This window comes from Tauraco erythrolophus, chromosome 3 (assembly GCF_009769465.1).
Source record: "Tauraco erythrolophus isolate bTauEry1 chromosome 3, bTauEry1.pri, whole genome shotgun sequence".
NCBI lineage: Eukaryota > Metazoa > Chordata > Aves > Musophagiformes > Musophagidae > Tauraco > Tauraco erythrolophus.
The window spans coordinates 59,390,865-59,406,216 of record NC_141467.1 but is presented as its reverse complement, the minus strand read 5'-3'; the positions used below and the strand labels follow the sequence as shown (position 1 = coordinate 59,406,216).

General features: G+C 36.4%; 1 protein-coding gene across 1 annotated transcript in view; it reads right to left on the bottom strand.

The window, feature by feature from the left end:
* Window positions 1–2,793: 2,793 nt before the first annotated feature.
* The window catches only part of SNTG1 (syntrophin gamma 1), a 162,537-nt gene continuing 149,978 nt past the window's right edge, over window positions 2,794–15,352 (bottom strand). The window contains exons 16-17 of the mRNA XM_086609311.1: window positions 12,440–12,550; window positions 2,794–2,952 (exon numbers count right to left, since the gene is read on the bottom strand). Of these exons, the coding sequence (XP_086465437.1) occupies window positions 2,794–2,952; window positions 12,440–12,550 (270 nt within the window). The remainder of the gene's footprint in view (window positions 2,953–12,439; window positions 12,551–15,352) is intronic.

The window sequence follows — 15,352 nt, the reverse complement described above, 5'->3', positions numbered from 1 at the left end:
CTCTTTGAAATATAAGGGTTTAGAAAAAAAAATCAATTTACAGGTTAATGTTTGTCTCTTCAATGTTATGTATTTAATGCCCAGTTACAAAAGTCTCATTGATGAATACAGCAGTTCTACAGACAGAATACTTGACAGAGATCTCTAGGATACCCTGGTGGAGTCCCAAAAGTTCATGTCATTAGATCAGTTCTGCACAAGGAGCATTTTTTTCTTTTCAAAATTTGGGGCGGAGGGAGGCTTTCATATCATGGAATCCCTTAATCTACAGCAATTTGCAATGGCATACTTTCTGCTGGTTTGAGTAAATGTTATGTACATTTAAGCATATTAAACAGCGTCCCTTAAACAACTCTCAGTTTCAGTGGTACAACTACACACGACAGGAAAAACGTTCAACTGGCAGGTGATCAGTTTTAGATTCTGTTATTACCAGGAGAACATTTACTGAGATGTTAGCACATGCCAACACTGTGAGAGCTGAATGCCACAGTCACACACTAAAAGGAAGGAGATGATTTAATAGCACTGAGAACTATTATTAACAGACACGGGGCTTCTGTTTACAGTGTTGTCAGTGCTCTGTCAAAATTTGTGTTTCCAATATATCCTTTCTTGTCAAGGACAGTGCCTGAGTTACCATCATTAAACCTATTAGACTGCTGTAGCTGTGGATTCGAAACATCTGAGGTTTGTACTCTCTGAAGAACAAATTTGAGATCCCATGGACAGCCGCAGCAGCTTTAGGTGTTGTTCAGAGACCGGGATTTAACACCCTTATTTAGAGACGATTTGTATGAACAAACACACGATGATGACTACGAAAATGTTCGACTTTGATGACATTTAAAGCATTTAATAGCTGGATTATGATATCATTCCATTGAATTTAGGATGGAAAATAAATGCGTTACCCTTGGAGGTGTACTAATAAGAAGCAAGTACATACTGAAAGTCATTTGAAAGTGATAAAAGAGTCCCCAGAAATATATTTTCAGATTATTGGGAACTAGTATCGAGTGAGATCAGTTATACTTCAAGGTGAGGATATTCTCACACACATAAATCCAAATACTTCTAATGTAAAGCGAAAAAACAGACACGTGATTTGCCCCTACAGTTCATTCATCTTTTGTCCCTGTCTTGCATTTTGAATTGTTTCCGTTTTGAAAAGCTTTCCTCTGGCTTTACTTTCAAAGTTTTAATTGTCTTAATATGTAGAAAGGAAAGTGACAGAAGTAATCTTTCTGCTAAACAAGGCAGATGGTGTCCATAACCCTTACTTGCTATGTGCTTTTATAAAAAGTCTAAGTGGGGGAAAAAAAAAAAAGAAAAAAGTTTTGATTTCAATATAATAAACAGAAATCCCACAAAGTGCAATTTAAAACATTATGCATACACTGTAGCTGCACTAAATGTTCTTCCTGCAGTTTTTTAGGTTCTCTTATCCTGTCTGGCAAAAAAAACATCCTTCACCTATTCTGTTGTTTCAGCTATACCCTACACATGCTCCCACCATTTTTGCATCTTCACTGATGTGTGTAATAGCACAAAATTAAATTAATTTGCAAAATGATGTTTAACTAAGTTATTAATTTTTAAATTTACAACTCCCTCAGATTTCATCATTAAATGATACTCTGGAACTAATATGTGGTCCAGAGTAATGTAATATTCTTAATATACAAAGACTGAATAGATGACTGTTCTGTCATCTATTCTTTTCAGGTTATTTAATTTATTCCTGTCTTTTACTAACAATATACAAAAAAAGGAATTATTAAGAATTCAAAGGATGGACTCATTTTTCAAGCATAATATAGAATGTCTATTTTGTGGACAGGTGAGTGGAACAGAAGTTCTATTTATGATGTCAAGGTTAAACTTAGAAACAATGTATTAGGTGGATTGTCTCAAATTCAACAGCTAAGTCTTGTGAACAAAGACTATTAGATTTACAGAATTTAATTCTTGACCAAAAAAAAGGAAGGCAGTAAATAGCAGACGTGATGTTTTATGCATTTGTACTTCATTTGTAATTAAAATTAAATTCATATCATGTTATTTTTACTTATAGAAGAGGGACTTACTCATAGAAAGATGTTTTGCTTTTTGTTGGGTTGATTTTTTTTTTTTTTCATGTATCCATCCAATATGGCTATCTTTGTTGTTGTTATTGTTCGACTAAAAGAACAAAATAGAAAAAGTAGCATGACTCTATGTATGGATACAAGTATGGATTTACAACAGTGCTTAAAGTGCTTTCTTATTTGAGGAGATACTTACACAAATGCCTTCTCATGCTTATCTCCTTGTCACCATGTACTATATTCTTGTTGCTTGCTCTTACGTCATTTATAATATAATGATAGGGTATTAAGTTCATACTCAGAGTTTAGTATATTGTCATAGAAAACATCTGAAAACAGGAAAATGACAATTCTATTTGTGTGTTATTACAGTAATTTGAAAATTTTATTAAATACTGAAGTGCTTCATTTCGTCATTTATTCCTTTGCTTCCAGTGTTGCTTAAAGCACTATGTAAGTACAAATAGATCATACTAAAAGCATACCCATCCTATTCTGGGGTTTCAACTAGGATTATTTACTGATGTCTTGCAGAACAGAGATGAATTTATGATCCCACGTGACCATTTCTCTGCTGATGCTGCAAGATGTCTTGCCTCCAGGATTGGTTTCCACGTACATGGTTCACCAAAGGTGTACATCTTATGAATATTTATACATTGTTATGTCCTGTTGTCAAATGGCAGTGTTGTAATGTGAGATGTCAAGTAGTATACTTTAATTTGCCAGTACCAGAAGTTGTGGGAGCAGCAGATGCTGTGGCTTGACTGCCTACATACAAAGGGTCCAGACAAGCCACTTTGGCTGCAAAGAATGAGTGGATACAGTGAAGGACTGCAAACAGGTTGGAAAACTCCAGCTCCTAGAAGTGAAAACAAAAAGATTAAACATGAAACAAAAGAACAGCTCACAAACATATACCCAGGAATGTACTGCTATCTAAATAGAAGTAATTTTAATAGTTTGATGTAATTCTGCTAATGTGACTGAAAATTCTCCATCAGAGGGACTTAGACATTGAGCTATCCCCATTCAATAAATAATTGTTTGGAGGCTGATATGGACAAATTCCTAAGTTAAGTGCCTCCATAGAAATATGAGGTCCTACTTGCTAAAGGGGAAGGAAAGTGACCACCATAAAATATGCATTGCAGGTTAATTTAGACAGAAACTGAATGATTGCACTGTAACAGTCTATATATCTCTGGACTACTACTGTATATCCAATGTACCCATAAAGATCAATAATGTTGAGTTCCATGTGTCAAATTTTTCCATCACATCTCCTCACACTGGTAGCTATTATCTTACCTATGCTAATTCTTTAATTATAAAAAAACACAATAACACATTTTTTACAAAGTGCTACTATAGCACAGTGATATTCTGACTGTGTTTTCCTTGAGAGGGTTACTGTTATTCGACCAAAAAAAAGGAACAGACTCTATGTTTTAAACTTATCAGCAATATTAGATAATTTTCTACTTTAATTCACATCTCTTTATAGCTCCACAGTGTGTGATTAGACTAGCTGGTACTCTCTTAGACACCACTACAGAGGAAATGAACAAACCCTACATTTTTTATATGTATAAATTTGCTCCTTTGTATCTAATTGGCTTTATCTGATCAATCTTTTTTAGGTTTTCTTCAGTATATGTTCTTCATGGCATTCAATCAATAAATATCTGTTATATTTAAAAGCAGATGCTGAAGTATTTGCATACGTCTAAGCGTATGGATGGTGGTGCAAAGTTGCCATCTTTCTGCTTTGATTCACTGCCTATACAGATTTCTGCACTGTAATATGAAGCCTGTAACAGATACCTGTGGTATATTCTATTTGTCTTTCTGTCCAGCACCGGTATTTATAGGCTATGTAGCACCAAGGATTTTGCTTTTTTGTTTAGAAGAATATTGACAATGTTGTAAATCCAACAAAAATTGGTAAATCTCTCAAAATGACATTAACTTGCAATTTTCTGCCTCTTGAGATTTCCTGGAAGATATTGCTTCACATAATTCATGGAGACATTCACAAATCCCTCATGTACAAGGGGGAACAACTGCCTGAAAGCAGACAGCTGCGTGTGCAGAGTGTCCAGTGATGTACTGAATGGGTGGAACTTTGTTCAGCTCTCTTACAACCTGAGCAAATGTCTTTCAGACATGTTCAGAAATGAATTTATAACATCCCATGAGCTTCTTTAAACTCCCTTAACTACCAATTCTCAATAAAGAAGATAAAATTTATGCCAAGTTTCACAAACCTGCCATCTGTGTCCATTAAAAAAAATCTGTTTAGAGACATTTTCATTTTTAAACATTGCAAAAAGGGCAATTTTAGCACTATGCCAAAGGGTTTTTTCCTCCCTCAAATTTCAAGGTAAGAAAATTTATAATAGATAGGAAAACAGTGGAAATTCAAAGATGAGGAAACAAGGAATTGTGGAAGCTATTTCAGAATAAGAACAATCAGTCATTCCTATTTGGTTACTTTTCACTTAAGTCTTTTTCGTTAATATAATATTATTTATCCTTTTGGTACTATAAAAAACCACCTGAAGCTTAAGATGAGAGAAAAAATATTTAGCGGAACAGTGAAATATTCATAATATCAATTCCATGTGTTATCCGTAGAAAGACTACATTGACCCCTGTGTCACAATAGGATAAGTCTATTAAAAAAAAAATAAAATTTGAGAATTGTGAAGAAATCCAAACTTAAGCCACATCTACTTGTCCGTGCACAAGTACACAATTTACTATTATTCCAACATCCAGACTGTTGTCTTTACATATCATCCCACTCTCCTAGGAATATCAGGGTACACTCAGGTCTTCAAATTATCTTTCTAAGCTCTCTCTTGATCAAAGTATTCTCACCCTACAGTGCTGTTATTATACCAGACATTCTCAGGTTATTAATCCGAACATTCACAGTTTGTGCTGAGGACAGCATAAGTGGGCAGAAAGGTATGTGAGAAAGATGCAGTCATTGAGAATGGTCAGAAGTGTATGGGAATTCTAGTAACCTTTCACAAAGAAAGTCTGGATTGAAAGGACAGAAATGGAAAGAGAAAACAGAGAGAATACCTCTACATAAAAAAAAACCCAACTGTTATTGCATTGGACACAACAACATAAACAATACATCTACAAAATCAAGCAATTGAAAGTTTGTAAGTATTCATGATATGGTTAGAAGAATCTTTTCTTTCACCCATATATAAACTGCTGATACAAAAAGATATTTGTTCTTTCACCAAATGTGGTGTTATGTGGGCTCTCTATATTAGCAAAGAATCTGATCTAATATAGATACTAAACAGATAATCCAAGTGCAAGACATGGAGAAATTAAAAGTTGAATCACGCAAACCTACGCAGTTCAGAAATCTGAACTTAGACTGCAGTTGCTGCAATTGAACAATCAATATCAATGAATTCTAAGGATGTATACTTAGAATCCATTTAAAGATTATACTTTAAATTTGAAGAGCATTGTGGCGCTCACAGACAACCCCTCAAGGCTAGGGACAAGGATTAATTTAAAATTATATGTTAGAGAACATGCTTGAAATGAGCAGGAATGTCAGTCTGGAAAATGCTGCAAGCATTCATCAAGACACCTTGCAACACATCTGAAAGCGAGCTTTTTGTTCACATTACAAAAGCAGTAACTCAGGCTATTTGTCTTATTTTAGATGAGATTTCCATACAAGATAATTTCAAGTACAAATTAATTCTCATTAATTAGTATTAAGATAGTATTAATTAGTTAATACATATTAATGTTAAATCCTTGATGTTACACTTCGCCATTTGCTGATACCATATTTCTGCCCCTTTCTGTTCTCCATATTCAAATAAGCAAAGACAATTTACTGGATCTTCATCTTGATGTGTCAGCTTTTATATTCACCTGGGTTTTCTAACACTCAGCTTAGGGGTTCAGCTAGTCTGTGAACAAAAGCTAACCTGATACACCACAGCTGTGTGACCTTGCCCAAGTTTTTCAGACAAAACTGTTCAACTGTGAAAAAGCCCTGCAAGTTAAGAAAGGTGAAAGCACAGACCAAAGTGCAACTTTTGAGTTATACATATGTTTTATGAGGCACAGAAACTCTCAGTTCACAGAAATTACTGACTGGTATGTTTAATTACAAAATCCAAATGGAAATTGAATGTAATAAGAAAAACAAGGCTGATGCTGATTTTTATATCATAGAATCATAGAATCATAGAATCATAGAATTTCTAGGTTGGAAAAGACCTTAGAGATCATCGAGTCCAACCATCCCTAATCCCCCATTAAACCGTGTCCCTAAGTAGTTCGTCCACCCTTTTCTCAAACACATCCAGGGATGGGGACTCAACCACCTCCCTGGGCAGCCTATTCCAGTGGCTGACAACCCTTTCAGAGAAGAAATTCTTTCTAACATCCAACCTGAATCTCCCCTGACTAAGCTTATACCCATTTCCTCTTGACCTGTCACCCATCACTAATGTAAAGAGCCCCTCCCCCACCTTCCCACCATCCCTTCTCAAGTATTTGTAGGCTGTAATCAGGTCTCCCCTCAGCCTCCTCTTCTCCAGGCTAAACAGCCCCAATTGCCTCAGCCGCTCCCCATAAGTTTTATTTTCCAGCCCCTTGACCAGTTTAGTCGCCCTTCTCTGGACCTGCTCCAGGAGCTCAATATCTCTCTTAAAGCGAGGGGCCCAAAACTGGACACAATATTCCAGGTGCGGCCTCACCAGTGCCGAGTACAGGGGCAGGATCTCTTCCCTGCTCCTGCTGGTCACACTATTCTTGATACACGCCAGTATCCCATTGGCCTTCTTGGCCACCTGGGCACACTGCTGGCTCATATCAAGCTGGTAGTCAACCAACACCCCCAGGTCCTTCTCCGCCAGGCAGCTCTTCAGCCACTCTTCCCTGAGCCTATAACGATGCTTGGGGTTTTTACACCCCAAGTGAAGGACTCTGCACTTGGCCTTATTAAAGCTCATGCCATTGGCCTCAGCCCAACGATCCAGTCTGTTCAAATCCCTCTGAAGGGCCTCCCTACCCTCAATCAGATCAACACAGCCTCCCAGCTTGGTGTCGTCCGCAAACTTACTGAGGGTACATTCAATCCCCTCATCCAGGTCATTGATAAAGATGTTAAACAGAACCGGACCCAGCACCGAGCCCTGGGGAACCCCACTGGTGACCAGCCTCCAGCTGGATTTAGCCCCATTTACCACCACTCTTTGGGCCCGGCCAAAAGTATCATTACATACTCTTATGGTTGGCAGTCTATGTGTATCAAAACAGGATCTCTCATAGATTTAAGATACTCTTCATTTTTGTCAGAAAAATACAAAGCAGTTTCTATTTCAATAGTTCAATGCTTAGCCAGGTAAAACTGAAGAGCATAGCAATCTGAGTTTATTACAACCCTGAGATTGTTTTAGCTTCTTGAAGCTGCTGTGATACTGGAGACCCAGTTTAATAGATCATTAAAACATAGATAAACAAATAGGTAAATAGATAAGAAGGTGCCTTAGTGAATCCCTTTGTGTCTGATAGATGAGGAGAAAGTTTTGCCCTTCTGTGCTTAGTTTTTTCAACCTAACCCCAATAGCTCAGTAGGAATGAAGGAGAGGGACAGGTATGCTTCATGTTCTGCCAAGCCAACAGCTCTATTTCGTAGCTCTCAGTCAGAAAAATTCTGTCTGACTGTGCAAACTTGTGCAATATCTCCTGCTGAGTGACAGCTGGGAAATAACCTACAGATTGGAATGTCTAAGGGGTATCAGTGATTAATGTTGCCCCTAAGTGGTTTTCTTCTTAGAAACCATTTAGACCTTGCCTTAGAGACCTTCAAAGTTAGGTGTTTGCATCCTGGCACCCTGCCATGGACCCCTGGTGTGACCTATGGTAATTACTGTTCAGATTTTTCAGACTGCAATTGCTTAAATCTACGAGGAAACACTTTTATACGACACTATATATCTTTATAGTAACACAATATTACTTTCAGAGAAGTGTAACAAAAGCATGAGTACAAAGCCTCTACAGAAAATAAAAGACAGTATTTTAACAATGTCTGAGATAATAATGCAAATGTTTAACTAAAATTATTTTCAAGCTGAAAAGAAGTATATATGGTTAAACTGCAACTAAATCCATACCACATGTTGTGCATCTCAAAACATGCCATTTTGAATTTTGTTAAGTCAGGCATGAAGCACACTGAAAAAAACTGACAGCATTATAAAAATATTAGTAATTCAGTGTCAGTGAAGGACTTTCTATCACTTAAGAATATAAACTCTGGTGGCAAGTGTGTTTCTCAAAACAAAAAAGCTGACTGATGAGTGAATGTGGTTCTGCATTTTTTCTCAGAAAGTACTTTTCCTAGATTCTTCTAACATTAGCAGCGATATCTTTGCATATTCCATCAGAATACAGAGGAGATGCTGAACAATTATGATGACAGTATGGCTAAAATTTAAAATGCTGCTGCATAATTTTTTTTTTTCCAAGGAATGTCCCTCTACAAGTCTGAATGTATTTCTAGAATAGTAACAATTTTTTCTAAATTTTGGATCAAAATTCAATAGCTAAAAACTCTGACACTCTTACTTCTCTATATAATAAATCTGTTCTAAAGGATATTATTGCACAGATACAACACGTCATAATCATGCACCTTTGAGATAGCATGAGATACACAAAATGTGCAGCATTGTAAATGAAGGAAGATAGGAAGCATTTGGACTTCAATAACTCGTATTTTTACAAGAAGGGATTATACAGAACCATAGAATCATTTAGGTTGGAAAAGACCTTGAAGGTCATTGAGTCCAACTATGAACTTAACACTGTCAAGTTCATCACTAAATTATGTTCCTAAGTGCCACATCCACACGTCTTTTAAATACCTCCAGGGAGGGTGACTCAACTACTTCCCTGGGCAGTCTGGTCCAATGCTTGACAACCCTTTCGGTGAAGAAATTTTTCCTAATATCCAATTTAACCTCCCTGGTGCAAATTGAGGCCATTTCCTCTTGTCCTATCGCTTGTTATTTGGGAGAAGAGACCAATACCCACCTCTCTACAACCTGCTTTCAGGTAGTTGTAGAGATCGATAAGGTCTCCTCTCAGCCTCCCTTTTTCCAGGCTACACAACCCCAGTTCCCTCAGCTGCTCTTCATAAGACTTGTGCTCTAGACACTTCATCAGCTTTGTTGCCCTTCTTTGGACATACTCCAGCACCTCAATTTCTTTCTTGTAGTGAGAGGCACAAAACTGAAAATAATATTCAAGATATGGCCTCGCCAGTGCCAAGTACAGGGGCACAATGACTTCCCTAGTCCTGCTGGTCATACTATTTCTGACACAAGCCAGGATGTTATTTGCCTTCTTGGTAACCTGGGCACATTGCTGGTTGACATGCAGCCGGCTGTCTACCATGATGAAAGCAATATTATTTAAAGAAAAATAAAAAACAACGAAAACCCCTATGGCCAGACCACCACATATTTGCAAGGAATAACTGAATTAAAGTGTATTAAATGCATTAGCACAGAGATGGAGGAAAATAGGCCTTAGAGGCAAGAAAAGCAGGAGTTTCAGATCAGGTATGCATTCACCATAGCAGGTTCTGCATAGAGCATGCTACAGTTAATGATGAAGGGGAAAAAAGTGCTCCCAGTTCTAGTGACTGTCTTCAGGTGTATCAAAATTACCTGCCATGTCCTACTTCCACAGTACTGCTTGGCAATGCAGAAGGGAAAAGCCCGAATATGTTGAGGCAATTGCTCCCAGATTTTTTGTTTTGTTCTCAGCTGTGAACTCTCATTTCACTGTATTGTGATCATTCCCTATGTAATATAACTGGCAAAAAATTATTTTTACATAAAGAAAATGTTACGCTGTAGTTCCCCTTACAACAGTGGGTCTCCAGGCCATCTGAAGCACAGAGCTGCATTTAACAGGTGATGATAGCTGTGGCCATGAATATTCATCACAACCTTTAACAGATGTTTTACAAAATTCCCATAATCTGATTCCAAGTGAAGCCTGCATATAGTATGCATGAAACCTGGCATTACAAGCATTTCTGAAAATCTGATTAACATTTCCTAATGACTCAAGAGTTCCCCAAATAGCTATACCTCTAACTTTATACTGCTAATACAGTCCAAAAAATAGAGGCTAGATTGTTCCATCTCTTCTCATGCTGAATAATGCTTCAAATCCATGAAAAGCCTAAAGGATAGTGAAGGGGTCTAGATATAGAATTTTAAACTAACCAAAGTAAAAAAAAAAAATGACCCAAGAATCTTCACATTCATTTTATAGCCACATTTATCTATTTTTCTTAGGCTCAGCAACATATTTCATATGTAAACAAATTGGAATGGATAGAAGTGCTCACTATAAATGCTGTTGCACCTTGCAAAGATAACATAATCTGTAATGTTTTGACCATAATTGGTACGTTTTGATCATTTGAAATGAATAAAAAGTAACAAAATTTTATTTCCAAATTGATCAATGTGAAAGTTTAAATTTATAGAAAAAAAGAAGCAATCAGGGAACATGACAGCATATCAATAAACATGCTAGCAAATACATATAATATTCGGCCTTCATAAGGTAGAAGGTAGAATTTCTACTTTGATAAAAGGTAGAAAGATGAAATTTCCTAGAAATAAAGCTCTGTACAATTTGAGTGGGAATAACAATAGGTACAATAAAGATACCGAGATCTCTCCAAGGCTTATAAAATGATTTATGTGACAGATGTGATTTAAAACATGAAAACTATATTTTTTCTTCAAAATCTAGATTTCATACTTTGTTTCCATTTTTATTTTTAATTTAATTTAGAATTAAAAATATATTCTAGTTTTACTGAAAAAAAAAAAGAAAACCTGTCCCATTCTTGTATTCCTATGAAATCTCTTTAGTCCTAAAATCATGTGTTAATATAACAGCAATAGCAGATAGATATTAGAAAAATAATGATGATTTTCATCCTTCAGCTGTACTTAGGAACATAACAGTTTCCAATTATTTGCTTAAGAGACAGTCATCCTTATGACATTTGTTGTTTTGTTTTCATATTAGAGATGAAAAGAAATTCTGTACTATTAAAACAATTTCTGAAGAAAATCTGAAATAAGAAAATATTTATCTTTGAGATGTAGCAGAACATGAAGATATTGAAAGCCATGGTCCACCACATTTCATTGCTGTTGATTTAATGGGAGCTCTTACATACCTTTATTGTATTGAGTACAATATTTGAAATCAAGTAAATGGCTGTTAGATAGAAAATAATTAATAACAAACCTAAAGAGACATGCAGGAAGGAAAAACAGATGCTTAATATACCTATTTGCATTTAAACTCACAACTGCCCCCGATACAATGCCTTTTTTCTTTACATACTTTATTATGCTGTGCATATTTAGACAACAATTTATTTAACCATTTCCTTTTTACTCATAGAATATTGTTATCACATTCATTCATGAAGTTTCTCTCTGACATGGTGAGGAAAAATAGTATAGCAAATGCTTCAAAAGCAAGGCTTAAAGATGGCAAAGAAAATAGCCTCTAGGTTTACACAAAAATTTGGATTCTAGTCAAAAGACCTTCGATTCAGACTCTAAGGCAGTTCCAGTTATCAAAGATCCTGAGACATCACTTCTCCTCAAATACATTGGGACAGTAAATGTCCTATTGTGAAAAGACATAAATCGAAGTAAGCATAAATCTCTCAGGGTTACAATTTTCATAAATTAACTCTTGAATCAAAAGCAAAACTGAAAATACAACTTTTCTGATTTTGATTTAGATACAGACATAAAGCTTCAGTCTTGTAAGGGAATATATGTTTAATCCACATTTTTTTTTCTCTGAGAAATAAAATCAGATTTTAGACTTTTCCTGGGGTTTGTCCCCAGATTGACTTACGGATATATTTTGCACCATTTCGTCCTCATATGAGTATAGGTTGAAAAAAAGGGCATTCAAACTCTCAGCCAGCTTTATCAAAATCTTTAAAGGAGAGTTGGCAAACGTGTCTAAAATCATATGTAGTGAGTCCTTTTCTTAATTATTTTTAATATAATTACACCTTTTAAAAGATCTTAAACTAGCAAAAATACAAGCAATTGATTCAGTTTTCTTTTCTTGGAATTTGCTTGGTTTTCTTTGTGTTCTTTGACTTTGCACATTAATTTCCAAGGAATTTAGTTTAATTTACTCTTCCATTCTCCTAGCTGGTTTGATAAGTGCTTTTAACATACATTGCCTTTATAAAACAAAAAATATATTGTTTTTACCTTTGCTTCAATTTGTTTATTATCTTGGTTTTGAAACAAAAATTTTATTTTGCTCTTCCCATCGTCTGAAGAACCTTTGAGCTGGGAAAACTTGTACCTCCAAAGTACAGCCTAGAGGAGAAAAAAGAAACATAAAAAAACTCATACACAAGCAAATCAGTGCAGGTACCACTGAAAATTTTGTTAGAAAGAGCTGATCTCCTTTCAAGGGAATTTTTAACCCCTCTATGGTACATAATTAAATCATTTTCGTGTTATATGGTCTGATGTCCCTTTGATCATATAGATGTATTATACTTTGGCAATGTCTGATTCAGATCAGTCAGTCTACATTTGTGAAATTTACTCCGAAATTTCTTTATCGATATTTAACCCTGATCAAACAAAATAAGAGAGGATCAGTAAATTCATTGCAATGCCAAAAACCAAATATTTTTTTCCACTGACAACTGGTGGATTCTTTGCTCCATAGCAAGTGATAACCTGTCATAGAAGTACTCTCTTTTACTTTTCACATTAAAAAATCTAGTTGTATTAACATAAAGGGCATATCAAATCAAAAACAAATATCTATTTTTTAATGATAAAATAACAAAAGGAAACCCAGCAATAGGAACTTATTTTGACTTACAAGAGCTCTAAATGGGAATTTGAGTAGATCATTAATTCTGTGCATACCAGTGGTTATTCAAGTAATTATATTATGAATTACATTGTGTCTTATTGAGAAAAAAAGACAGATTGCTCTACAGAATAAACACGCAACTAATAAAATTTACAGCTGGCTAAAAAAAGTCATCTTTTTATATCTAATGTGGATTTATTTATATAGAAAAAACACATCTCAAAGTGGAAAAGAGCTATTTTTTACTGTAAGTCCTTTCAGCCTTGTATAAAGATATCCCCCCGTCACCGATATTTTGAAGTACTAACGGCTTGCATTGTGATTTCAGTAGTGTTTCACATAATTACAAGGTCATCCTCACTCATATTGTGCTGTTACACTGGGGAGACATTAATTTCACATGAATCAGACAACATGAAAACTTCAGGCAAGAAGTGCTGTTCCATTTTCTTTTGTCAAAAGGTTTGTAAATGAATTCCTCTCAGTGGCTTAGGACGACAATTCCATCTGTGTCCTTTGTCTATATTGATGAATGATTTAGTATCGACTTGAAATTAAACAGAAAATGAGGGAAGTCGAATTTTTCTCTGTCCAAAATCTATGCAGGTCCCTTTGCTTCAGGATGTGTTAATCTTTTTACCTTAATGAGCTGGCAAAACTATCTAACCTGCACCAAGATAAATAAAGTTGGCTCTGTTTGTCTTAGTAACTTGAAGAGGAAAAAATCAAAAGGACAGTATCTTCACTGTGTACAGTACACAAAACAAGTGCTAGAATTATTTTCCCCTAAATTCTCTATATATTTGCCCCTTCCAGATAAAAAATAAACCAAACAAACCCTAATCTCAGCATTACTTTCGTTCTCTGTGTGCATGTAACAGGTGAGCTCCCATCTACTAGTAAACAGAGTTAAGCACATTCTGCTTCAGATAAACTAGAAGAATTTGGCAATTCATGTGAAACTATATCATATTTGTTTCAGATGCTGTCCTCCTGAGCCCACCAACCTGTGCTACAGAAAACAGAATAGCTTCCCTCATCTCTAAGTGTGTGCAATTCCTTTCACCTTGTTTGATCAATGATGTTTACTTATGTCCTGTAGACAGTGAGTTAAAAAAACAAAATAAAACAACCCAGTATACCATTCAAGTGGCCATATTTCCTACCTATATTGCAAACTCCTTTTTTTACAGATCTATGTAACGAAACAAATCTTGTCAGAAGATCAAGACCTTTCTTGGTTTTGACTGGGACAGAGTCAGTTTTTTCTTTTTAGCAGCTAGAAGAACTCTGTGTTTTGGATTTAATCTGGGATTCATTATGAGAAGAATGTTGATAGCGCACTGATGTTTGTAGTTGGCACAGAGTGTCGTGGGTTAGGCCGCTCCGGCAACCAAACCCTACACAGTCGCTCACTCACCCTCCCCCAGCCCCAGGGATGAGGGAGAGAATTAAAGGATAAATGGGAAACCCGTGGTTTGAGATAAGAACAATTTAATACAGATGAGTAATACACAGTGTAGATGCTCACCACCCCCTCTTATCCGCAGCCCGTCTCGTCCCGAAGCTGCAATCCCGGACGAACACGAGGCCCCGAAATACAGAGGGGGAGAGAGAGATAGTATTCTGAGAGTGGGAGTATTGGATGAGAGAGAAAAAAAAAAAGGCAATAGAGCAAAAGCGCAGAAGCACAAAAGAGCAGAAGTGGCGAAAGAGTAAAAGCGCCAAAAGCCCTTCTTTTCGGCTGTCCCTCACTTTTATACTGGGCATGACGCTGCATGGTACGGAATACTAATTGGCCAGTTTGGCCCTCAATCTTAAGTTCCACCACAAATCACAAGGGGAATCATGGCCCCCTTGTCCCGGCTATGCTCCTCCCTTATCCCGCCATGCTTCTGCACTGCGGCCAGAACACGGCACACTGAAAAGTCCTTGGAGTTTCACTTCCAACCACAAACATCAGCTTGCTATCAACATTCTTCTCAGAGCGAGCCTCTGAGTAAAACCAAAACATGGAGCTCTTCTAGCTGCTAAAAAGAAGAGCTAACTCTGTCCCAGCTAAAACCAGGACACAGAGACATCAAGGACTTTTCAGCTTCCCATGTTCTTGCCAGTGTGCAGGTGCATAATAGGCTGAGGGGGACCATAGACTGGACAAAGGGTCCACAATCCTCCTTCTGACTTGAACTTAAATTTAGGATTGAGGGCTAAATTGGCCAATAAAGTATTCCATATCATGCAATGTCATGCTCAGTATTTAGATGATGGTTGATCAGAAAGAAGAGCTC